The 23,523-nt window shown below is 58.1% G+C and overlaps 2 protein-coding genes across 51 annotated transcripts in view; one reads left to right on the forward strand and one right to left on the reverse strand.

Moving 5' to 3' along the window:
- Nucleotides 1-5,287, forward strand: part of MADD (MAP kinase activating death domain) — a 39,191-nt gene extending 33,904 nt beyond the window's left edge. For 33 of the 50 annotated variants that reach the window (XM_032639893.1, XM_032639902.1, XM_032639897.1 and 30 more), the window contains 3 exons: nucleotides 1,905-1,974; nucleotides 3,809-3,855; nucleotides 4,200-5,287. In XM_032639893.1, coding sequence (XP_032495784.1) covers nucleotides 1,905-1,974; nucleotides 3,809-3,855; nucleotides 4,200-4,304 — 222 coding nt within the window. In that variant the 3' untranslated portion in view covers nucleotides 4,305-5,287. Of the gene's footprint in view, nucleotides 1-1,904; nucleotides 1,975-1,998; nucleotides 2,082-3,808; nucleotides 3,856-4,199 lie in introns of all 50 variants that reach the window. The other 17 variants (XM_032639917.1, XM_032639923.1, XM_032639925.1 and 14 more) reach the window with 2 other exon arrangements.
- A 1,059-nt stretch (nucleotides 5,288-6,346) lies between these two features.
- On the reverse strand, nucleotides 6,347-23,127 carry MYBPC3 (myosin binding protein C3). The gene is made up of 33 exons (XM_032641776.1): nucleotides 22,683-23,127; nucleotides 21,992-22,105; nucleotides 21,821-21,913; nucleotides 21,591-21,739; nucleotides 20,516-20,633; nucleotides 19,977-20,025; nucleotides 19,733-19,762; nucleotides 19,506-19,559; nucleotides 18,223-18,240; nucleotides 17,788-17,951; nucleotides 16,735-16,867; nucleotides 16,492-16,494; nucleotides 16,248-16,372; nucleotides 16,062-16,167; nucleotides 15,800-15,966; nucleotides 15,279-15,444; nucleotides 14,397-14,503; nucleotides 14,282-14,311; nucleotides 13,265-13,404; nucleotides 12,936-13,016; nucleotides 12,070-12,229; nucleotides 11,649-11,753; nucleotides 11,371-11,559; nucleotides 10,158-10,292; nucleotides 9,792-9,959; nucleotides 8,970-9,058; nucleotides 8,640-8,835; nucleotides 8,245-8,384; nucleotides 7,887-8,046; nucleotides 7,649-7,785; nucleotides 7,170-7,356; nucleotides 6,865-6,902; nucleotides 6,347-6,726 (listed from the first exon to the last, which is right to left on the reverse strand). Exons 1-32 carry the CDS (start codon nucleotides 22,990-22,992, stop codon nucleotides 6,892-6,894), a joined length of 3,834 nt encoding a protein of 1,277 aa, XP_032497667.1. The 5' UTR covers nucleotides 22,993-23,127; the 3' UTR covers nucleotides 6,347-6,726; nucleotides 6,865-6,891.
- Between the last annotated feature and the right edge of the window lie 396 nt (nucleotides 23,128-23,523).

The raw sequence follows: 23,523 nt of genomic DNA on the forward strand, positions 1-23,523 counted from the left end.
GTCTCACTTGGCCCTTCTTCGCACAGTGTCCGCCTTCCCTTATCCCAGGGTGTGCTTTTGCTTGGTGGTTTTGCTTCGAGAGTCTATACTGGCTGATCCCCTCGCGTGTTTCCAGTGCGCGTGAAGCGTGACGCGCGTGTGTGCGCGCGCGCGCGTGTGTGCGTGGCTGGCTTGTGTCTGTCCCATCTGGAGTGTGTGTGTTTATTTGCCTTTTTTTTCCTGCCGATTCTTCTTCCTATTCTTTTCCTTCCTCTGAACGTCCCCACTCTGTCCCCAGCTCCACAGGCCCCACTCCCCTTCTTTTGACTGGGGAGCACTTCAGGATCCATCTTGCCCTCATTGGGACTCCACCATAGGAGCTGACTGTTTTTTCTCTTGGTTCTAACACAGCATTACTTTTTCTCTCAGTGGACATTCCTTAAGCTAATCCCTTTCTGAGGCCAGCGCGTCATCCCAGGTCCGCTCCCTGTCCTGAGTCTTCACACAAGTGCCTTCCCTCCCCCTCCCCTGATGTCCTGGTTCGTCTCCTTGAGGCCCTGAGCCAGACGCGAGTGTGCGAAGCACCACGGCCCCTGGCCAGGCAGCAGACACTCAGGGGCGGTGAACATCTGGACTCTGGGGCTTCCTCCTACCACTTGCCATTTTAGTTCTCCTTCTTTCAGGAATCCAGCTGGGCAACTTGGAGTGTTGGGAAACAGCTGCCCAGGCTTCTTGGCAGTATACTTGCAGTAGTATATTTACTGTTAGTCATAGTAATACATTAAATAGTATACTTAATAAGACCTTAGGGCCCACCCAAAGAGGGGTTGACTTAAGTACTTTTCTAGACCATGAAGGTGCCAGCACTTCTCGGGGACCAGGCTTCTGACTGCACTTTAGGGCTGTGGCCTCCCCTGATGCCTCACCTTCTGAAGAAGAGATCTCATTAAATGACACCCAGATGCCCTCTTCCCGCTTGGTACACCCCCTTTGGACTGACCTACCGTCTAACCGTTACAAAGTATGTACAAGCTGGTCTGTAGTTTAAGGCTTTGCCCCAGAAGAGAGATCCTGAAGAGAGAGAGAAAGTCAAACCCTGACTTGATGATGAGATAACGGCCTTGGGGGTCTATCTTCTACCACATAACAGTCAGCTGGAGTTGAGGAAGCATTGGACCCCCGGTGGAGTTCTGCAGTGTGGGGTAACAGATGGGAAAAGCATGGTCTTTGGAGTCAGGACGTACTTGGATTTGGAGCCCAGCTTCGTCATCCGTGGGCAAATAAACCTCCTGATCCACAGTGTCCTCATCTGTAAAATGAGGGTGATACTATATCCTGCGCCACGTAGACGTAAGGACAAACAAATAGTATTCGTAGAACTCCTAGTAGGTGCTCACAAGTGGTTGCTGTTAGTACTACCAGTCACCACACACTCTTGGTGGAGCCTGAATCCCGTTTCAAGGAAGATGCCAACACCTCCCTCCCAAGGACAGTCTGAGGGGAGCTTTGCGCCCGTGCCAGCCCTCTGTGCCGGAGGAGGACGCATGGGAGGGTAGAGAGCTGATGGGCTGAGGGGCGGCCCCTGGGGCACAGTGTCCTCCAAGCACTGCCCTGGGCAGAGGGTGTGGGCAGGCAGCCCAGGCCAGCAGAGGGGCCTTTGCGTTGGCTTTGACGGTTAAAACTAACACCTTCCTTTCTCTCCCATGCTTTCTCCTCCGGCCAGGAGCGGAAGGTACATGCCCTTTCTGCCGTCTTCGCTTCTTAGCGCTTTTGAGTTGTGTGTGTGTGTGTATTCTTCCATCCTCCCTGTGGGAAATAGCTTTTCTGTGTGGGTGGGGCTATAGCTGGGAGAGTGGGCTTTGCGGGGCAGTGGGGGAGCCTCTGGGCCTTACCCCCCCCTCCCTCCCTCCCTCCCTCTCTTGCAGGTTTTCATAGAGCTGAATCACATTAAAAAGTGCAATACAGTTCGAGGCGTCTTTGTCCTGGAGGAATTTGGTAATTACACTATTTTGCTCTTAGGTCTGGACTCACATGGCAGTAACTCAAACCTCGGAGCTCCAGAGGAGGGACTAGAGACAGAGAAGAAGAGCCTCTGCAGAGAGGTCAGGAGAAGCAGGAGTGATAGGGAGGAAGAGGGAGTCCTGACCTGAGAGAAGGGAGGAGAAGGGAAAGCTAGTCGGTCGGTGGCTGCCTGAGAGTGGCCCGAAGAGCAGTGGCTTAGACGCCGGGCTTAGAGATGAGCGCTGGTAGTGGAGAGGCTCCTCGAAGCAGCGCCACCTTCCCTTGTTTGGCCAGCTGGTGGGGCAGAGCAGACGAGCCATTCTCTAGCTCTGCTGTGTTCATGTCACCTGCCTCGGTCCCTCTAGCAGCCCAGTGCTCTGTCCAGCCACCCTGGGGCCACGCCAGGGTCCATCGAGCCTCTGGGCTGCAGGAGGGCGTGCGGCGGTGCAGGCAGCTTCACTCTAGGGGGCAGCCAAGCCTAGTGGCCTCAGAGGCAGAGGGCAGTGGTAGCTGGAAGCCGGGAGCTAGGCTCCCTCCCCCCAGCCAAGCGCTGACTGAGTGGTGTCTGGGTTCTCACCCTGGGGCTTTGAGTTCCTGCTGTGTTTGTGCTTCATTCTTTCGTGCCCCTCATCGCTGCTATGAAAACCTTCGTTCTCCAGCAGGTAAAGTGACCTCGCCGTGCTGCCTCTCCCCAGGCCCCTGCCTTGGGCCCTGCGGTGGGTGGGCAGGCTCCCTTCGCCCAAGCCAGCTGCTCGCATCACCAACTTGTCTCTTCCCTTCTCTCCCCACCCTCTGCCTTCCCAACCTCCTCCACCCTCGCGCTGGCTCATTGGTTCCGAGTTTTCTCCCGTGTGCTCCTTTCTCTCTTCTGCCAGAGAGACGTTTGGGGGAGTCTTCCAACTCAGGAGAAGGACCTGGGCTCATTGCTCTACCTTTGATGAGTTTATTCCCTGTTAACCCTGGGGCCCCCTGAATTCTACCTCCCAGGGTCAGAAGAAGGTGTGGCCAACTCTCATCCTACCTTTTCTGGCCCCCAGGGGATGCCACGCCCCCTGCTCCCAGTCTCCAGGGGCCATGATGATGGCTGAGGCTGGGGGACCTTACTCCTTCCTCTGGCCAAGCAGAACCCCTGCATGGCTGGGGCAGGGGTGACTCTTAGGCTCGCATTCCGGGCTGTGGACACGTGTGTATTTTGCCTGATGCTCCCTGTCACCTCCCTCCCCGGGTGCTGTACTCACCTGTCTCTTCTGCTCGGTGTGTCTGCTCCAGAGCCCTCTGACGCTCTCCCTCACACAGGCAGGCCTGGGCCTCTCCTGCCATCAGGGAAGGAAACTTCCAAGTCTGGTGGGTTTAGTATCATGCCATTTCTTCATCCAGCCTCAGGACCCTCAGTGCAGGGGCTGGGAGTACAGGGAATGTGTTTAACTTGACCAGAGCATGGGGTTGGTGACAGGGGTGAGTTCTCGGGTGTCTCAGCAAGGTGAGGCACAGGCTAGAGGCAGTGCTTTCCTCCCAGCCAAAACCTGGGAATGTCAGCTGCGGTCCTCGGGCCCTGGATGGTAGCAGCGACCAGGCTGGTGAGAGACTAGCCTGCTGCTGTGCTGGGGCTCTCAAAGTCGGTAGAGTCATGGCCATGGAGGCAGGAGCCACTGCAGACCTCAGATGTCAGGCTGAGGCGTCGGGGCCAGTGTCCTCTCACCCGGCCGGGGCTGAGCGAGGCCCACAGGGGAAGGGGACCCTGGTGCCGGGCGCTGCCGCCTGGGGGAGTGTGGCGCTATTGCTCTTAGTTTTGAACTTTCTGTTTTGTCTCTTGCCCGTCCGGTTTTAGTTCCTGAAATTAAAGAAGTGGTGAGCCACAAGTACAAGACACCGATGGTGAGTGTGCCGACAGGCCAGTCTGCGAAGGGCTCCCCGGGGGCGTTCCAGCAGGAGTGGGGTGGGCTTCTGAGAGCACAGGGTGAGGGGCAGTTAAGAATGGTTGAGAGGAGAATTTAGTCTAGATGCCAGAGATGCAGCTGGAGCTGAAGCAGGTCTTCAGCCTGGCGGAGGCACACATGCCGACCCCCTCCCGCGGGCCAGCTCTGGGGCCTCGCTTGGGGCTCTTTAATCTGGAGGCCTGAGCCCAGAGTTAGGGCAGGAGTTTCCCAGTTGGCAGATCTCCACGTGTGAAGACGTAGGAATCTGCGTGACGTTGATCTGGCTGGTTTTCTCTCCTCCAGGCCCACGAGATCTGCTACTCTGTGTTGTGTCTCTTCTCATATGTGGCTGCTGTCCGTAGCAGTGAGGAAGATCTCAGAACCCCACCCCGGCCCGTCTCTAGCTGATGGAGAGGGGTTAAGGCTGCCCCAGCCCGGGGGCCGTCCCTTGCCTCTCGCTGTTCCCAAGTGCACGACGCTGCTGTGACTGCGAAGTGGGTGATGCGTGTGTGTTCTCTGCAAGCCCCCTCGCTGAGGCTTAGATGGGTCCCAGTTCTGTGTGTCTCAGTGTCTCGGTGTGTCTCACAGGGCTGAGCTAGTCTCTTCCAGCTTCTTCCTCTCCACCCCCAAAAGACCATCCTCCTGTCCCCTCGGGGCTCAAAAGTACGCGTGTGTCTGTCTGTTGGGCCAATGGCTTCTAAGAACTCGGAGTACAGGCAAGTGCGAGCCCGCTGTCACGTGTCATTGAGACATTTGTGTTGTAGTTTCTCATCCTTGACATTATAACCTTCCAGAGCAGGACTTGGGCTCTCCGTCCTCTGTGACCCGGCACCACTGGGTGCCTGGAGCAGTCCCACCGTGGGGAGTTGAGGGAGGCTTGAGGCTTGTCCCCCCAGACGAGGGGTGGGTGGGGAAAGGAAGGGGGGAGTCAAGGGGCAGCAGAGCGAGTGGCAACCTCCCTGCTCCCTTAGTTAGTTCCTGCCTGGAACTTCCAGGCAGTTCCCAAGCTGGCAGCGACTGCCCACGGGCACAGGCCTGGCTGCTGCTACCACGGCCTCCACCACTGCAGTGGGGCTGCACTGACCGGCTGCTGTTTGCTGAGCAGCAGTTCCCTTGTGGTCTGCCTGGCCTTCGGCAGGGGAGAGCAAAATGAGTGGGGCTGGGAGAGTCCCGGGGACCACAGGCTGCCACGCCCAGGAACCTGGTGGTGTGGGGAGAGGCCGAGTTCAGTATCCACCTCTGTGTCTGCGGGTGGCATCGCAGCACTGGCTGCCAGAGGGAGAGAGAGCCTGGGAGTGGGCAAGAGATGACTGTGAATATTTCAGCTCCACATTATTTATAGAAAATGTACAGATGTGTGAATGTGAAATAAAGGTCCTTAACTCCCCTTGGGCTCCTGGCTGCCATGCGTTCAATGACGCCTCCTCTTGGGCTGAGGAAGGCTGACCCTGGACTCGAAAAAGGCACCTTTGGCCTAAGGAATCAGGGAGGTGAGATCATGCCCATCCAATCTGGTGTGCTGAAGGCCCCGCTTCCCACCCCTCTGGCCCAGTGGAGCTCACCAGCTTCCTGTGCGCTCAGAGAGGCCCCATGGGAGGGGCCTTCCCAGGGCCCCATCAGAGGGTTGCCGTGCTATGAGTTGGTCGCTAGAGGGAGCAGCCAAACAGGGCTTGACACCTAAGCAGAGATTAATTTAGTAGTAAAGGAAAAACCAAGGCCCGGGCTCTCAGCTCCCGGTGCCCCTTACAGGTGTGCTCCAGAGAGGTTTTGTGACTCGGCCGGAGCCTCCCACGGGGCCTGGAGCCCAGGGCTCTGGGCTCTTGGCCAGGAGTGTCTTGGGTTGGGTAGAACTCCGAGAAGCAACCTTGGACCAGCCTTCATGGAACTTCTTTCTATGCCGTGGAGAAACCACTCCCTGGGCAGGAAGGACCCTTTTCACTCTATCAATCAGGGCACCTCTGAGAGCTGCTGGCTTCCTCCTCCCAAAAGCAAACTGGTGATGGGATTTTGGCGCCCCACGGGGGAAGGAAGAGCAGAGTCGGGCCCTGGCCCCTACACCTTCCTGGTCCCCAGTGCCTTGTCTAGACAGGATCACTCTTCCTGTGCGATATGGGTGTGAATGGGCAGTGGGCTTTTTGCCCACCGGGACCCCACAGCAGCTGTTCACTTTCACTCCAGGCCCTTACAGGCACAGAACCACACTGATACTAGCACTGCCCCCCATCCAGGCTGCTGTGACCATGGGTCACCAGGACAAAGACGGGAAAGCCTGGGGATGCTGGCTCTTTTGCTAATAATACACTTTCCTCTGTCACAGCTCCTCGGTTTCCTCATTTGAAGGTGGGGAGGACTGAGGTTCCTTCTAGTATTAATGTTTTATGAACTTAGGATCCCACAATGGTCCTCCTTTAATTCATCTAGGAGAAAGAATACCTGCCTTCAGTTTGCTCTCAAGATCAAGTAAAATTTCCCGTGCTTTTTCTGAAAACAAACATCTTGGACAAGAAGAGTCAGTTCTCTGTGATTGCACCGATCTTTTATTGCCCTCATACACTGAGAAAACACAGCAGGCCAGAGAGGCCTGTCCCCAGCCACCATTCCTGAGCCCGCACACTTTTCACCCCAAGGATCTGAGGAGCTTCCAGATGGCGCTCTGACAGGTTAGCCTGTGTGGAGTGCCCCTCATGCCTGCTCGTCATAACTACGCTGCCCTACTGGGGCTCCCCCAGCCCAGCTCCAACACACACACTTGCACACACATCCAACAGCAGAAGGTGGCTTGTCCAACTTCCTTCGAGGCTCCTGGTACATGGGTTGGCTCCAGCTGCACCTTGTGAATGAGCAAGACTGAAAGACTCCTACTAAGAGCCACCTGCACCCCCATTTCCTGCTGGCTGCCCCTGGACCAAGGGCCAGGGCTCAGCCTTTGATTTGGGCCCTGGGTATCAGGGTGATGTGGAGTACATACCTGGCCATCCCCAGGAAGCCAGCCTGGTCACTGAGGCACTGCAGGAGAGGAGGCCATGCCATGCATGTGTTGAACCTCCCAGCACTACATGTGTTCCCCCCACCCCACCCCCAGCCTTCGGGAAGGCTCAGGCAAGCAGCTCTGGCAACAAAGTCCAGAAGCCAACACCACCTGGGCATGACAGGGTCATTGCTCTTTCAGCCAGAGCGGCTGCTTGGGCCAGGACAGCAAAGCGAAGGCCCAGAGTCCCAGCTGGCACCCGGCCTTTGCCGCCACCCCAGGCCCTAGCCCAGCGGGTTCCTCACCTCGCACTTCCAGGCGGCACTCACACTGTGCCTCGCCTTGCAGGTTGGTGGCCCTGCAGACATAGACACCCCCGTCGAAGGGGCGAGTCTTCCTAATCTCCAAGGTCAACACTCCCTGCTTGCTGAACATGCGGAAGCGGGCGTCTTTGCCCAGGTCCAGGCCATTCTTGAACCAGGAAATTTTGGGCTGTAGATGGGAAGGAGGGAGATCTCTCAGGTTGAGAGAGGACCTGGCAGGAACTTAGGCAGACTAGGCACTTGTGTTTCTACTCTGGGGATCCCACTGGAGTCCCAAACTATGCCCAAGGCCGAGTATGAACAGGGAGCCAATGAGGAATGCCAAGGCCCTGTTCAGAGAGGGCCCTGATACCCAAAAGTGGAGAGAAAACGAGGACAGGCTGGGGGGAGGACTGCTTGAGGCGGGGCCCTACGAGCCAGGTCTCCTGGGTCAGCCTGGATCGGGGCCCAAAGCTCCCTACCTTGGGGCTACCCCGGACAGCACAGCAGAGGGTAGCATTGTAGCCGGCAATGACCGAACGGTTCACCAGGGGGCGGGTGAAGCTTGGGGCCTCAGAGAAGTCCAGGGCCTTGTAGTTGGGTGGCTCATATGTGATGCCTGTTGGTGACAGAACTTGGTACCAAGAGGGCCACACCTAGCCAGGCTCGCCCCCCTGCCCCAGCCCCCGCCCGCGGGGGGTGGGAGTGAAGGTACAGCACCTGGTCTAGGGATAAAGACAGGCTCCTTGGTGGCGGCGGCTCTGTCACTGGGCCCCACCATGTTATGGCTGAAGACCCGGAAGTAGTAGCCATTGCCGATGATGAGCTCTGACACCACACAGTGGGTGGGGCGGTAATGCTCCAAGACGGTGAACCACTCCTGGGGTGTGGAGGAAAGGTAGGGGGTTCTCTGGGGCAGGCCCTACTTCCTGCCAGGGGCCTCTCTTGGGTACCCCTGGGGTCAGCACCTTCCCTGCGGAGGGGACCAGTCTAAGGATACCGGGGAGGGGCAGCTGGGGCCCAGGTCTGCCTGGACCCAGGGAGGGTGCGTGCGGGGGGCCCAGGCCCCTGGGCTCACCATGCTCTTCTTGTCAGCTTTCTGAACCGTGTAGCCCCAGAGCTCTGTGTTGCCGTCATCTTGGGGTGGCTTCCACTCCAGAGCCACATTGAAACCCCATGTCTCAGTGACCCGGATATCCTGGGGAGGACCTGGCTTGTCTGCAGGAGACAGACCCAGTGGGAAGCCCAAACCTCCTGACATTGCCTGAGTGTGAATAGGGGACGCCAGGCTCCAGGGGCCCCCTCGCCCCTGCCAGGACTTGGCCTGCCATCTTCTGCAGGGGCTCTGGGCATCCCAGAGGAGGGGCCCCAGGCCTGGAAGACAAGAAGCTCCAGGTTGAGCCCTGGGCCCTGGCAGTCCAGCTCAGGGACTGAAAATGCTCAGACTCAGAGGGGAGCCCCAACGCCACGTACCAACGACCTGCAGGACCAGCTCGGCCTTGTCCTCCATGCTCTCGATGCGCAGAGTCACCCGGTAGGTGCCCGAGTGGGCGCGGTGTGCGGCCCGGATGAACAGGATGGTGTCCGTGGGGCTGTTGCGGACGCTCACCTCCTCGCCTGCCAGTGGCTGTCCCTCTTTGGTCCAGGTCACCTGAGGCCGGGGCTTGCCCTGTGCGGGAGGACAGCGCACTCCCGAGCCTGGCTCTCCCTATCGGCCACTGCCCCAGCCTCGCTGAGACATCTGTCTGCTGGGTGTGGACAACACACGCACAGGGGTGGGGCAGGGAAGGGGGCCAGCCCTACCTGGAAAGGAATGAGGAGGTTCACGGGCTCTCCAACCTTCTTCTGGATGGTCTGGCGAAGATGTCTGGGTAGCTGGAGCCGTGGCCGTTCTGTGGGTACGAGTGAGGGGCTCGGCGGGGGCCCCCACAGCCGCAGGCCCAAGGAGCGCCACAGCGCCCTCCGCTGGAGGCAGGGCCTGGAGAGCCGCAACTAGGAAACATGCCGCCTGCAGGGCCCTCCTCTCCTTTAGCTCTCCAACCCCAGCCCCAAAGCTCCTGCTTCCACCCGAGCCTCTCCACCCTGCTACAACAGGCAGGGATCAGCGAGAGTGAGGAACTTATCTGAGGTCACACAGCTAGCCAGTCGCAGGCCAGGATGCAAACCTAGGCTTTTCGACTCCATGCTCCCTGCTGTTTCCATCCCAGTTTGCTGCCTCTTTCCACTCTGAGAACCAATCCTTAAAGGACTGACTCTTTGTTGGCAAAATAATGGAAAGTGGATCTCACATGGGCCAAACTGACAAGCGACCTCACTGCTCAGTCTTTAACACATGGACAATACCTACCTTTTGGAGCTCAGAGACCCACAAAACAGAGCTCGAAGGTGATGGTACAATGACCTACATTTTCCCTGGTCCAGAACTGGGGGTTGACATGGAAAACCAAGAGGGAGGCGCTCTCTGCACATCTGGCCTGTGGCACGGGTATAGGCACCGACCCCCTCCTGTCCCTGCCCAGCATTTATCCCCTCCAAGTAGGGTCTCCCTGACTGCCCCCACCTCCACTGGACCCCAGGGGCCAGGGTGCCAGTGGCAGGTCTCATCCCTGCACGAAGAGCACTCACGCAGTATCTCCTGCACCGTCACAGGCTCCGTGGTGGTGCCAGGGGCTCCAGGCCCCGCCACATTGTGAGCCCGCACGCGGAAGAGCAGCCGAGCCCCCGTGGGCAGGTCCTTCACCAGCAACGATGTGTGCTCGGTCAGCCCCTGAAGGGCAGCCACCCACTCCGAGCCTGGGGGCGGGGGTGGGGATGAAGAGGCAAGGCCATGGGCAGTGTCCGCATCCTGCCGCCCACATCCCTGGTGGCTGACTGGGGCCTCCACTGCAGACAGGGGCCCTGCAAGGTGACAGGGACCTGGCCTGGCCTGGAGGGCAGTTCAGAGAAGGGTGCTGGGAGGCGGAGGGCCCAGGGCTGGGCTGCAGCACTCACGGCCATCCTGGCAGTACTCCACGCTGTAGCCGTCGAGGCCTCCAGCTCCCATGCGCTCTGGGGGCCTCCACTTGAGGGAGACGGTGGTGTCAGAGACATCCTCCACCGCCACGTGGCTGGGCTCACTGGGGGGGCCTGGGCAGAGGGGAGGCCAGAGAGGGGTCTGAGCGAGTCCGCACCAGCCAGGGCAGCTGAAGGACCACAATCCAGGGAAATCCTCCCCCTTCGACTGGCTTTCAAGCACTTTGAGAAATACTTCAACTCCATTAAAAGACATGTCTCTAGACAGGCTTACAAACACACACACACCCAAGCAGCATCAGCGATTACAGAAGAGATCTAAACAGGAAAAGATGCCCCAAAACAACACCAACATGCTTAGAAAGAGCCACTTGTGTCAGGTGGTGTAGGAAATTCTTTAAATGTAATTTAAGAAAAAACTGGCCTAAAACATGGAAATTTCCTGACCCTGTATGAGTAACTGAGTTGACTAAGAGCTAAGAAAACCGGAAGTCACTTCCTAAAGAGAGGCCTGGCCTCTTCTCCCCACAGGCACCCTCTTCCTGCCATCTCACCACACTGTGCCTCCCTCCCTGTGTCTGCCCCACCACAGACAGCCACCCTCCTCCCCCCGAGACTCACATGTCCCGACAGGGACAGGTGTCCTAGAGAGTGCCACACCCTCGGTGTCTGTTCTGCCTTCTCAACCTCCATTATACAGATGTGCAAACTGAGGCACAGGGGAAGACGATGACTCCAGATATCCCTCCTGGGATGAAAGAGCTGGCTCTGCAAACCCCATCTCTGATTCCTGGTCCAGGGCCCTTTCCGAGGGACCCAACTGCCCTCACCCTCTTCCCTGGTTAACAAATGCTGGCTGAAGGGAGTGGGGAAGAGGGAACAATGATTTACTGAGCTGCTGTATGCCAGATGCTCCACCTGCATGACCTCATTTCATCCTATGAAGTAGATATTGTCATTATCCCCATTTTATAGATGTGGAAAGTGAGGCTGCAGAGGTCTTTCAGCTCCACCCCCTGCCAGCTGGTGACCTTGAGAAAGTCATCTAACTTCTCAGAGCCTCACTTTCTTCACCTGTGAAATGAAAGTGATTAGAGGAGACCACGGGTGTAAGCGCCACCGACTCAGTAGCTGCTATTACTGGGGCCCCTGAACGGGAGGGCGTGGGGCGGGGCAGGCAGGGCAGGCTCACCAACAGGCATGAACGGCTGGGAGGCGGGGCTTGGTCTGGACATGCCCACTGCGTTGACGGCGTAGACCCGCATCTCGTAGACCACGCCCTCGATCATGCTCCGCGCTTCGTGACTCAGCTCCCGCAGCAGGTCGAAGTTCAGCCGCATCCACCGGTAGCTCTTCTTCTTCTTGCGCTCCAGGATGTAGCCTGGCGAGGGGAGGTGGGAGCTCTGGTGTAGAGCGCAGGCACCCCCGCACCCCCTGCCCTCGGCTATGTCCCCTGTGCCTTCGGCTCACCTAGGACTGGCTGCCCGCCATCGTAGGCAGGGGGCTCCCACCGCACCGTGCAGGAGTCCTCGCCCACGTTGCTGATATTGGGGGCCGCCGGAGCATCCGGCACATCTGGGGAGAGGGGACCCACATCAGCCCTGCCCGGCCGAGGCCAACGTTGCCCATCCCCACAGCACCCCAACCAACAGGCCTCCCCCACTGCCCCCAGAGCCTAAAACGATCTTTCCAGAATGCAGTTCTGATCACATTAGCAGCCTGCAAACAACCTGTTACGGCTGTGCACTGCCCATATTCACTGGTCCTAGCCCCAGCCCCCTCTCCGGATCTAAGAATGTGGCCCACAGTGTTTGTTTAGAGACTAAGTGAGTGCATGGATGGGTCCTCCCTGGTTGCTCCTGTGGCTTCCCCACCTGGACCCCTGCCTCACCGATGACCTTGACTGTGAGGTTGACCTGGTCCTCGCCCACGGGGTTCTGCACCGTGACAACATAGACGCCCTCGTCTTCCTTCTCTGCTCCCTCAACGGTGAAGATGCTGCGGTCCTTGGTGGTCTCCACTCGGACCCGGCCCTCGGTCTCACACAGCAGCTGGCGGGGGAGTAGGAGTTGGGGGGAAGGACCCAAGTCAGAACCCAGGGGCTTCTGCAGCCTCTGCAACAGCTGACAGCCCTGAGATGGGAACGGAGCTCAGTGCTGGGTCTGCTGGGGAGACACAGCCTGCGTGGAAACTGCACCCATGTGAACATTAATCCAAGACCCTTTCCTTACCACCTGCCATGGGCACGACACCAGGGCAAGGGTCACAGGTTCTAGCTCTAGCTCTGTCATGGAACTTTAGACAATGGCCTGTCCGCTCCATGCCTCAGTTTTCCTATCTGCCGAATGGGAATAACATGACCTCACAGAGCTATTGTGAGGATCCTGAAAGACCTCAGCTGGGTAGAGGAACCAGCAGTGAGTGGAGGATGAGAAGCTGACCTGATTGGTGCCCCTGCAGCTACTCCTATTGAAAAGTGCCAGGGACCCCACTCCCTTGCTGGGAAGAAGCACAAAGTCAAGGTCAGCTCAGGAAGACAAGAGCCAGGGAGCACCCCCAGTCAGGAGGACTTCCTGGCAATGTTGAAGGTGTGAACGTGTGTCTGTCTGGGGCATGAGGGCCCCGTGGAGACCCTACCAGGGGCAGTAGCACAACTCCTGCCAGACGTGGCACCTTCACAGAGACCTCACCTGAGGGTGGATACCACATGGGCAGAAAATGACTAAGGGCAAATGAGCCACCTTCAGCCTCACTCACCTTCTTGTCAAATACCCACTCATCACTGGCACCTGAATCCCCTGATGCATCGAGGGCTGGCCCTGCTGGGACCTTATTCCTCTGGGAACAGAGCAGGAAGGAAGGAGTGAGGGGAGAGGGTCTGGCTCAGCCTGGAGGGAACCCCTGCCAAGCAACCCCTACCACTGTCCCTCCTTTGCCCACCTCCCTGACCTCTCAGCCTGCTGAGCCTCTGTGCCCCTAGTCAGCGGCCAGGGCGTGTACACGTGGGGTGGGGAGCAGGTCCCAGCATACACTAGTCCCATGCACCCATTTTACAGGTGGGGGAGTGGGGGAGGGATCCACAGTACCTTTGTGATGGTCTTCTGCCAAATCACAGTAGGAGCAGGGTCCCCGGAGATAGGAACATCCAGGCGTAGCTTGTTCCCAGCCACCACCACAATGGTATCCGGCACGCGACCTGGGCAGTCCAGGTGGATCTTGGGAGGTTCTGGCAGGGAGATGGCACAGGTCAGCGAAAGAAGAAGGGGCCTAAGGCCTATGAAAGAGGGGAAAGCTAGAAGGAGCACATGCCTCTGGCTGTTTTGTTTTTATTCTACTGAGGTATAGTTTGCACACACTAAAATGCCAAGACTTGAACATACAGCTTGATGAGTTTTGACAAATGTATACACCCTGTGTAACCACCACCCAGTCAAGATCTATAACATTTCCATCTCCCCAGGAAGTTTCCAGGGAGGTTCATAACATCAGGTCACCTAGCGTAGCATTTCTCAACTTGTGTTTGGGAATGTCTTCCTAGAAAAAAAAATTTTCCATGGACAAACAATTAGGAAACCCGAGGTTAAACAAAGGTAAGCAGGATTTTTTAGAGCATTTGACATGCTAATGCACCTTCTGAATCAACAAGAGGTTCCCAAACTTATTTCACCGTGGAACCCTTGTAAAATGGAGTATCATATTAAGTGAACCCTGTTTAGAAAGCCCTGACCTACAGCATGCCTCAGCCTGGACTGTTCTCCTGAAATTAGGATCCTACACAGTTTAATCTAAAAGCAGGAAAGGTACTTGTAAAAGCAGAAGATTTAATAATAAAATCTCACCTCTGTGATGTCATTTGAAAGCTCACACACACCATGTCAGATCATTGTTCCTACCATCCCATAGGGGAGCCACTTCAGGATCCCCATTTTAGAGGTGAGGAAACTGAGGCTCAGAGAGACTGCAGGTGGCCCGTGGTTGTGAGTGGCAGAGCTGGGGCTGGGCCTCAGGGTCCCCACTCCCGGTTCCTTTCTTCCCTCTGCTTGTGAGTGGAAGGGAGACACGGGCAGGGCGTGGGAGGCAGCACGCAGGGGCCCAAGACTCACCCTGCCTAGGCACGAAGTCAATCTTGACCTCTGCAAGAGATGCAAGAGGAAGTGGCACCAGGGTGAAGGCAGGGCCCAGTGGCAGGGGCCCCCATGCCCCTCAGCACCCGCTCACCCATGAAGTGGAGCTTGGCAGACAGGTTACAGGCGAAGCCTTCTGGCACAAAGCTGTAGTCCGCCTCGTCTGCGGGCGTGACGTCGTCTATGGTCAGTCTGTGGACCCTGCAGGGCGGTGATGGCTCAAGGGACCCTGCTGGGCCATGCACCCCTGGCCTCACCGGACACCCCAGCCAGGGCTCCAGGGGGCCCTCACCCCACCCTGGCTCAGTGGTGTTCTAAAGTGCTCTCTTCCTCTGTGTTTGAATTTTTCAGCTCCCTTGCATGCTTTCAGAGGTAAGCAGTGTAGATGTGTCCCCTCGGCTGGGCCACTGGAGACTGGGCAGGGGCTGGTCTCATTAGTCTCCGTGAACTTGGGCCCAGATGCTCGGGGCATGAGTAAGGGAGTGGGAGAGAGTGAGGGCCCCTGGCCAGAGCCATCCTCCGAGGCCTCCTACTCTACCCTGGTCACGAGTTGGCGGTGGGGGGCGGGGGCGGGTAGCTCCCAGCCTGTCTGTATCTCTCACTGCTTTGTCTTTGTCTCTGTCTCCCTCCTTCTGTCTCCAGTGGACTCTTCTTCTCTGTATGCGTCTGCCTCTCCATACTTCTGTCTGTCTCTCTGTATCTTTCTTTCTATTTGTCTCTGTCCTGATTCTGTGTATCTGTCTCTCAATCTCTGTCTCTCAATCTCTGTCTGACTTTCTTTGTCTCTAGTTCAGTCTCAGTCCTGTCTCTAAGTGTCTGTCTCTTTCTGTTTATCTCCATCCGTCTGTCTTTGTCACCATCTTCTTCTCTCTCTGTGTCTCTCTCTCAGTCTCTGTGTCTCTCCCTTTGTCTCTGTCAGTCTCTGTTTCTCTCTGTCTCTCTGTGTGTCTGTCTCTGGCACACCCTGCACACTCACCGCCCGATGTGGGACACCTTTATGCGGCTGTCAGGCACCAGCTCCTTCCCGTTCTTCAGCCACACGCCCCGCACGTTCTCATCCGACACCTCACACTTGAACACGGCCTGGTCCTTTGAGCCTACCGTCAAGTCCGCGATGCTCTGGTACACCTCCAGCTTTTTCTCTGGGGGACACAGGGCAGAGCCAGTGAGCTGGGGAGGGTGTGTGTGGGCGTGGATCCCTGTGGAGATCCCTCGGGCTTGTGAAAACACATGAGTGCAATGCATGTGTGCCTGTGACGGTGCCATGTACAAAAGGAATCTCATGTGTGCCGGGGGGGGTGACGCTAACCAGGCCCATCTGAACCTCCAGATACCCTCCAGGTGGTCACCTCAGCATCCCCATTTTATGGATGAGAAAGGTGAGGCCTGAGGTGTCAAAGTTACTTGTCCAAGGCCATGCAGGCCTCGATCCCGGGTTTGCCCAATTCTCCCACATGGCTGGGGGGCTAGTGCTGAGGGGGCCTCCCAGGGCCTCACCCTGAACAATGAGTTCAGCCAGAGCCTGGCCCCCACTCGTGCGCAGTGCGTAGTGCCCGGCATCCTCCAGCGTTGCCTCGTTGATGATCAGGTGGTGTCTCTGGCCATCCTTCTTGAATCGGTATTTGAAGGTCTCCTCCCGGGTCAGTTCCACCCCGTCCTTCAGCCTGGCCAGAGGGCGGGCAGTAGGTGCCAGGGCCTCCTCTGGGATGCCCCCAGGTCCCTGGCCCCGCCCCGAGCCCCCCCCACCTCTGGCACTCACCATTTGACCTGGGCCCCCTCCTCAGACACTTCACACTCAAACTCCACTCGCTGTCCCACCATCACCAGCTGGTCCTCCAGGGGACATGTGATCAGCACGGGGGGCTCTGCCAAGCAGAGAGAGCATGATGGATGGGCCGCTCTGTGGCCCCCCTCCCCTCTCAGGGCCTCAGGACGCCAGGCCGACCTTTGACAAAGAGCTCGGTGCTGCACTTCTCACTGCCCACCACGCACTGGTAAGCCGCGTCGTCCGCCAGCGAGCACTGGCTGATGGTCAGCGTGCGCTTGGCGCCGACGGACTCGAAGATGTACCTGGGCGGGGCCAGGGTGTGGGCAGGAGAGCCATGGACGCACCTCCTGGGCTCTGGGGCCCCCCTCAAACTGCCATCGGGACCCCCGTGCCCACACCCCAAGCCTTCCAGGAGCCTTACTTGCTGTGGAGCAGAAGGGGCCATTGGAGCGTCCCAATGGGAGGAGCGAGACCGAGAGAAAATGAGCAGGGAACAGAGCCGGGAAGAAACAGAAAGGTGGGGAGTTAGACCCAGAGAGACAGGGATCCAGAGCTGGCCAGAGAGCATGGGCGGAGGGAGAGGCAGGGAGAGCACGGCCGGGGAGCAGCCCCCCAGGGCCCCTCCTCACCCTGCAGTGTCCCCGGGTCCCACTCCCACCCGCACCTGCCGCTCATCTGGATCTCCTGTCCGTTCTTAAGCCACTTGACCTCGGCGTCAGGGTCGGCCAGCTCCACGGTCAGCCGGATCTTGTGGCCCTTGCTCACCTGGTAGGCCGGCTGCAGCTTCTTCTGAAAGGCTGAGCGCTTCCACTCCTCAGCCCCCTGCTCCTGGGGCCGCCCAGCGAGGAGGGCGAGGTCCTGCCCCTCTCCTCCTCCTGCCTCCCCACATCTCTCTCTGTGCCTCCGCTGTGACTCTGTCTCTCTACCCCTGTCTGTCACCTCCTTGTCTCTTGTCTTCCTGTCTTCCTTGGAGTCCTCTTCACCTGCTCAGCTCAGGGATAGGGTCCGGGGCTTTCCAAAAGGACAGAAACTTGGCAGGAGAATGGGTGATGGAACAAACGGGCCTTCTCCTCCTCTCCACTGTTTTACCAACAACCCCCGGTTTTATGCCCTCCTGCCAGGCGCCTCTGTTGTCCCAGCTCAGTTTCCAGGGCTCCTTGTCAACCCCTTGATGGGGAAGGGCTGGCCTGAGCCCTCTCCTCGGACCCGCCTGGGGGCAAGGGGCGCTAACCTACACCCACCTGTTCTGTTTGCCTGTGAGGAAGATTAACCAGGCTCTTCTCTTCGCGGGTCGGGGGTCTCTGGGCTAAACTGGCTTCCTCCCCTTTTTTGGGTGTTGGGAGAATTAAGCAGGCTTTTTTTCCCCAAGCCGGGTAGGCGAGGAAGAGGCCGCCTGGCTTTGGCTGGGGGAGGAGGGCTGGCCCGGGCTCCGTCCTCTTCCTGTGGCGTCTCTGGGCTAACTTGGCCCTTTTCTTTTTCTGTGCGGCAAGGTGCCTGCCTGGGTCCTCCCGCTTTTTCCCCACACGAGGGGGGATTCACCTGAACCCTCCTTTCCTGAGCGTCTCTGGGCCACGCTGGACGCAGCTCTTTTTCCGTGGGCACGTGCGTGTGCGTACACGTACGCGCGTGCGTGTACACGTACGCTCGTGCGTGCACGCGCGCGCCTCTGCGCAGGCGCTCACCTCGCCCTCTCCTCTCCCTGGGAGGGGTGTCTCACCTGTGCTCTTCTTCTCCTCCCGCTTCATGCCCTTGAGCCTCTTGAGCATGCCTCGCAGGTCGGTGATGCCGTGCTGGAAGGCGATGCGCTCATACTCTGACGGGGGTGCCTGCCGCAGGATCTCCCACACATCCTCCTCCGCGGGGGCCTCCAGCCTCGAGTCCCTGTGTCACACGGTCCACGTGGCGAGGCTTCAGGGCAGTCCCCATGGCCAAGACAAAACTGCAGCCCCCTCTCCTCCCCTCCCAAGCGGAAGCTGCCCCTGCCCCTCTGCCTCTTCCCTTCTGGTGGGACAGCTCGAGCTGGAGTGGGTACTGGGCCAGTGCTGGGGCTCAAGGGGGCTTAAGGCTTCAGTATGGGGGGGGGGCGCTGGGACTGGGAGGTGCTCCTGGCTGAAGTAGGGGTGACAGGTGCAGAGCTTCATGGGGCACTCACCGCGGGGTCCGGAAGCTGCTGCTCCAGGTGGGGAAGAAAAGCAGTGGACACATTAGAGGTGTAACAGAGAAGAACAAACCTGACTCCATATTGGATCTATTCCTTTAGCTCAAGCCCTTGTACTGTGTTGCCTGTTCTTGGTCATGCTGGCTCTGCACCTTTGTAAAAGAATGTTGCCTATGGCCCAAGCTATATATGATAGCCCATTCTCAAGGCTTTGCCTCCCAGGCTTGACCTTTAAAGGTATATAGCACTTTTCATTTGTATAGAGATAAAAAATTACAGAACAGAAAATAACATTTGTCTTGTTGGAGGTTTACAGGAACATTGTGACCAGACCTACATGGCCGGCTGCAAGAACAAAGGATTCCACCAAGAAGTCTGCAATAACCAGCCACACTCCCTCCCCTTTTAGTAGAAAAGAAGCCTGAATCCTAACTTGAGGAAGATGGTTCTTTGGGACACTAGTCCACCATCTTCTCAGTTTGCTGGCTTTCCCAATAAAATCGCTAGTCCTTGCCCCAACACCTTGTCTCTCAATTTATTGGCCTGTCGTGTGGCAAGCAGTCTGAGCTTGGACTTGGTAACGAAGGAATGGGTCACCCCTCCATGGACCGCAGCCCGCGGGTCCTCACCTCCACCCTCTTCCCTGCACTTATACCTCTCCGTTTACAGGGCACATGTGGCCTTGTTTATTCCTCCTGAGCTCCGGCAGGTGGGTATCAGGAGAACCTGAGGCTCAGAGACTCTCCCCAGTCAGCAGGGATCCTCACCCAGGTCAATCTGATCCCCAGCCCTGTCATCTGTCATCCGCCCTGGTGGGGATGGCTACAGAGTCCTGCCAGTGCCCTGCTGCCCCAAAGCACTTAACCCCCATGCCCATTTTCTGGGCTGCAGCAGCATCGGCCGTACTGCAGGGTCCAGGAGAGGGAGGGACAGGACACTGAGGACACAACTCAATTGCACTGGGCTAGGTGGGCAATTCCTGAGGCTTTGGAGCCTTCTCCCAGCTCCTGGGTCCCCAGAGCCTATTGAGATGAGCTATCGCAGACTCAAGTGTAGGAGGTCATGGGAACAGTGTGAGGATGTCAGTTCACAGGATGTAACTTCTGCTGAGCCCTCTGACTCTTCGCAACACCTGGATTGTCCCATTTGACAGGCAAGGAAACCAGTTCAGAGAGGTGTGGTGACCTGCTCAGAGCCACACAGCTGGAAAACCACGGTGCCAGAATTTGAAACTGGGCCACGTCACCTGCTCTGAGAGCTGCTACCCAGGGGCTCACCTCTTCCTCAGCAGCGAGCTGAAGTCCAGAGTCCCAGCATCCTCATGGCCGTCACTATGGAGAGGAACCCCCATAAGGCCACAGTTGAGCCATAGAAGGGGTTTGGGAGCAGGGGGTGGGGTCGTGGTGGGGGGATGGACGTGAGAGGAAGGGACACTGGCTGAACAGCTTCTCCCTGTCTATCTCAGACCCCCGGGGTCTATGTACAGGTGGGTAGGAAGGGGTACCTGATTCGCCGACCTCCTCCAGCCAGGCTCCTGTGGGGGTTAGACTCAGTTTCTCACCTGCCCAGGGGAGCTTACTCTCTTCCATCCCCATCCTCTTCATCCTGGCCCTCCACATCACCCCAAGCCCTGACCCCCTTTTCACCCCCTGTCCTGGTCCCCCCACATTACCCCTGGCCCGAACCCCAAGGGGCCTCAGACCCCAGCACCGGCCTCCCCCAGGCCCTGACGAGAGGCGGCCACTCACGTGCGGCGGAAAGCTGATCGGAGGTCCACGTCTCCGGGGCCGATGGCCTCTGGGTTCAAAGACGGGGATGAGTCAGGGGAGGAGGCTTCAGAGGGGACGATCCCAGAAGCCCTGCCCTGGGATCTCCTGGTGTTGCAGACCTGCCCATCCATGACCCCTTGACAGCGGGCATCTGCCCCAGGACCCCATCTTCTCAGCCTTTCCCAGCCAGGGTCAAGGTACCAGGGACGTGGGGCAGTTTATCGTTCCCAGTACCTTTGAGGTGGTTCATCTCCCGCCCATCTCTCAACTTACCCTTCACCTGTTCACCTGTGCCAGGATCCCAGACACCAAGATGACTAAGACCCCAGACGAGATCTGGGCTCAAGCCCCACCCCAACCCTGGAAGCCTCGATGGGTTTCTTTCAGTATTGGGCATGTGGTCAGTGGTTGCATGGCTAGGGCTCAGCATCCTCCTTAGTATTGGGAAGTGGAGGCAGGTATGGGGACAGGACCCATGGGGAGCCCAAACCCAGAACTGATACCAGAGGGCCCCTTACCATGGACAGTGAGGTTGAAGTTGCAGCTGTCAAATTTGTCCTTGGTGGACACCTCACAGCGGTAGCCACCAGCAAAGGTGGCCTGGGCATCTGTGATGTGTAGCTCAAACAGGTAGACCTGTGGAGGTGAGGTGTCAAGGGAGACTGGAAGCGAGGAGATGAGGCCCTTCACCCCTAAAGGAGACTGTGGGTGGTTAAGGGCCACCGACCTTCTCACCCCTCAGGGCTTAAATTAATCCATACAGTTTTGTATAAATAGAAAAAGGGGCCCCTTCTCAAGATACATTGACTGCCATCTGCTGGCACAGGGTGGTGATACAATATAAATCAAGGGTGCCTACAAGGCACATGGCATTCACTTAAGACGAGGCACTTTGGGGAATCCCCTGGTGGTCCAGTGGTTAGGACTCCACGCTTTCACTGCAGTGGGCCCAGGTTTGATCCCTGGCTGGGGAACTAAGATCCTGCAATCCACGTGGTTCGGCCAAAAAAAAAAAAGAGGCACTTTTGTTCAGTGCACAGCCCACACAACTGTACATGTCTACCCTGCCCTGCCAGAAGCCCCCTTGCCTGGGCTGGGACTGTGGAAGAGTGGGAGGAGCAAAGGCTGAGAGTCAAAGCACAGGTTCTAGGCCTGGCTCTGAATGACCTGGGACCAGCAACAATAAACTCTCAAGCTTTGGTTTCCTTGTCTGTATTGTGAAGAATTGTTATGGTTGATCATTGAGGGTCCCTTGAGCTCTGACACCCATCCATCTGGGGCCTTTACACCCTCACTGACTGGTGCCCCCCAAGCCTTATTTATGCCCCCTTGAGACGATCATGCCCTCCGAGCCCCCTACGTCCCACAGGTCCCCTGTGCCTCCCCATAACCCACCTCTGAGCCTCCCCATGCTCCCTGTGTGCCCCTGGCCCCCCAACCAGCTTCCCAGGCTCCCCAGGACCTTCTGTGCACCTCCTCTGTGCCTCAAGTCTCATGGTGCCCCCTGCCTCTCTGTGCCCCCCATGCCTTCCAGGGGCTCTCCAGGTCCCCTTTCCATGCATCCCCGTGACCCCTGTGCCCCGCAGGTCCCACCTTGCTGGTCCGATCGTAGCTGTCGTGCAGCTGCAGGTGTTGCCCCACCTTGCTGCTCAGGTCCACCCACTTGCCCTTGAACCATTTGACTACAGGTGGTTTCAGGAGGCTAGCCCCTGCCACGCGGGCTGAGAAGGTGATGCTGCCACCTGCAGGAGAGGGGTGACAATCGGGGACGCCCTGCTGCCTCCCTCCCCACTTCACCCTGGGTGCAGCAGCCCTGCACTCACCCGCGGTCACCTCGCCATCCTGTGGCCTCATCACAAAGAGGCCGATGGGATCGTCAGGGACACTGGGTCCATCAGGGGCTGCTGAGCTTGACCCTGTGGACAGAGGCCTTTGAGACCTGCCCTGGGACACCCCCATCCACTGACCCAGCCTCCCTGACCCGCCCCTCTCACCTTCAGGCCTCGGGGAGCCTCCTTCCACTTCAGTGGCCGAGGCCAGGGCTTCTCCGGGGGCTCCAGGAGCCTCAGCAGGGGCGGGAGCAGGGCCTGGCACAGGCTCTGCCTTCCCTGGAGGGGATCAGATGGGGGGTCGTGGAGCAGCTTCTAACCAGAGACCCCCTCTTCTTGTCCCTGGTCCTTCCCGCCTTTGCAGTGTGTACAAAGGTTCATTCAGCCTGCCTCTCACCTTCTCCTCGCCCTCACTGGCCGTCTGTGCCCGCATTCCAGGGGCTCAGCCTGAACATCCCTCCTCTCCTTCCCCAGGCTCTGGTCTTGGTCCAGCCCCCCAGGCTGGGCTGGGTCTCCCTCCACACCCATAAGCTCATGGGGCTTCCCTGCCAGCACACACAGCCCACCAAATTTCCATCTGCGTGGGCATGTCCAGTGGGAAGGCAGGTTATGTCTTATTCATCTCTGAACTTCCCCCACCTCCGTAACAGCCGAGACAGGCCAGGGAGCCACATGGGGACACTCAGAAAGGTCTTGCTACAGAAAACGGGAAAAGGCCATTGCTGGCTGAGGGCACAGCCGAAGCAAAGGTAAGAAAGTGAGAAAACATCTTCTGCACTCTGGTTGAAGGAGAGGTGGTGGGGCTGCCCCTGCTCCCAGTAGCTCCAACTTCAGGGAAGGCTGCCCAAGGTCTTACCTGCTTCTAAGACCTTGAGGTCAAACTTGACCTTGGAGGAGCCAGCGATGACTGCATAGGACCCCTGGTCGGCAGAGCCCACGTCCCTCACTGTCAGCGTGTGCCGCGTGCCCTCGGCTACCAGGCCATATTTGTCACTGGCACTGATGTCACTGCCTGCCCGCTGCCAGCGCACCTTCACTCCTGCCCGCTCTGTCTCGGCCTCGAACACGGCAGGGCTGCCTGTGGCCACCTCCACTGACCGTGGCTTCTTGCTGAAGGCGGAAACTGAGGGGCAAATGGAATCTGCAGGGGCCCCTGGCTTGCCCATGCACACCACCCCTATAGCGCTTCTTATTAAATGCGACGATAAGCGCTTTAATGCATCACCTCGTTTAATGCTCCAATGGCTCTATGAGGTAGGTGCAGTTATTATGTCCATTTCTCAGATGAGGACTCTGAGGCTCAGAGAGGTTAAGTGACTTACCCAAGATCACATAGCCAGTAGGTAGGAGAGCCAGGCCTGTGGTCCAACCTCCATACAAGAATTTTGCTAGGTGTGTCCCTGGATACCCCACCCTCTCAGCCTGTGGAAGCCCATCCCCCTTTCACCCCACCAGCTGGGGCGCTTGGCAAGGGACCAGTACTCTGCCTACTTGGACGTGGCTAAATTTGTCCTCTAAGGGCTTCAGGCTGAGAATCGGCAACCGAGATAAGGCTGGCCTGGGAGGGAGCTGGGCTGGGGGGATGATCCCTGACATGGACAACCTTGGTAAGGGCACAGGCCAGGACTGGGACTCTGGGCTGTGACTTTCTCTGCCCTTGACTGGAGATCAGAGGCCTCTTGACCATCCCCTCCCAG

This window comes from Phocoena sinus, chromosome 8, assembly GCF_008692025.1.
Source record: "Phocoena sinus isolate mPhoSin1 chromosome 8, mPhoSin1.pri, whole genome shotgun sequence".
Taxonomy (NCBI): domain Eukaryota; kingdom Metazoa; phylum Chordata; class Mammalia; order Artiodactyla; family Phocoenidae; genus Phocoena; species Phocoena sinus.

Excerpts from the sequence above, each read along its gene's own strand:
- MYBPC3 (XM_032641776.1), bottom strand. The coding sequence starts at position 22,992 with ATGGGCAAGCCAGGGGCCCCTGCAGATTCCATTTGCCCCTCAGTTTCC. Across the intron at positions 14,504-15,278 it reads AAGGTGTCCCACATCGGGCG|GGTCCACAGACTGACCATAG; the intron begins GTGAGTGTGCAG and ends ACCGCCCTGCAG. Across the intron at positions 11,560-11,648 it reads TGGCGGGCAGCCAGTCCTAG|GCTACATCCTGGAGCGCAAG; the intron begins GTGAGCCGAAGG and ends TCCCCTCGCCAG.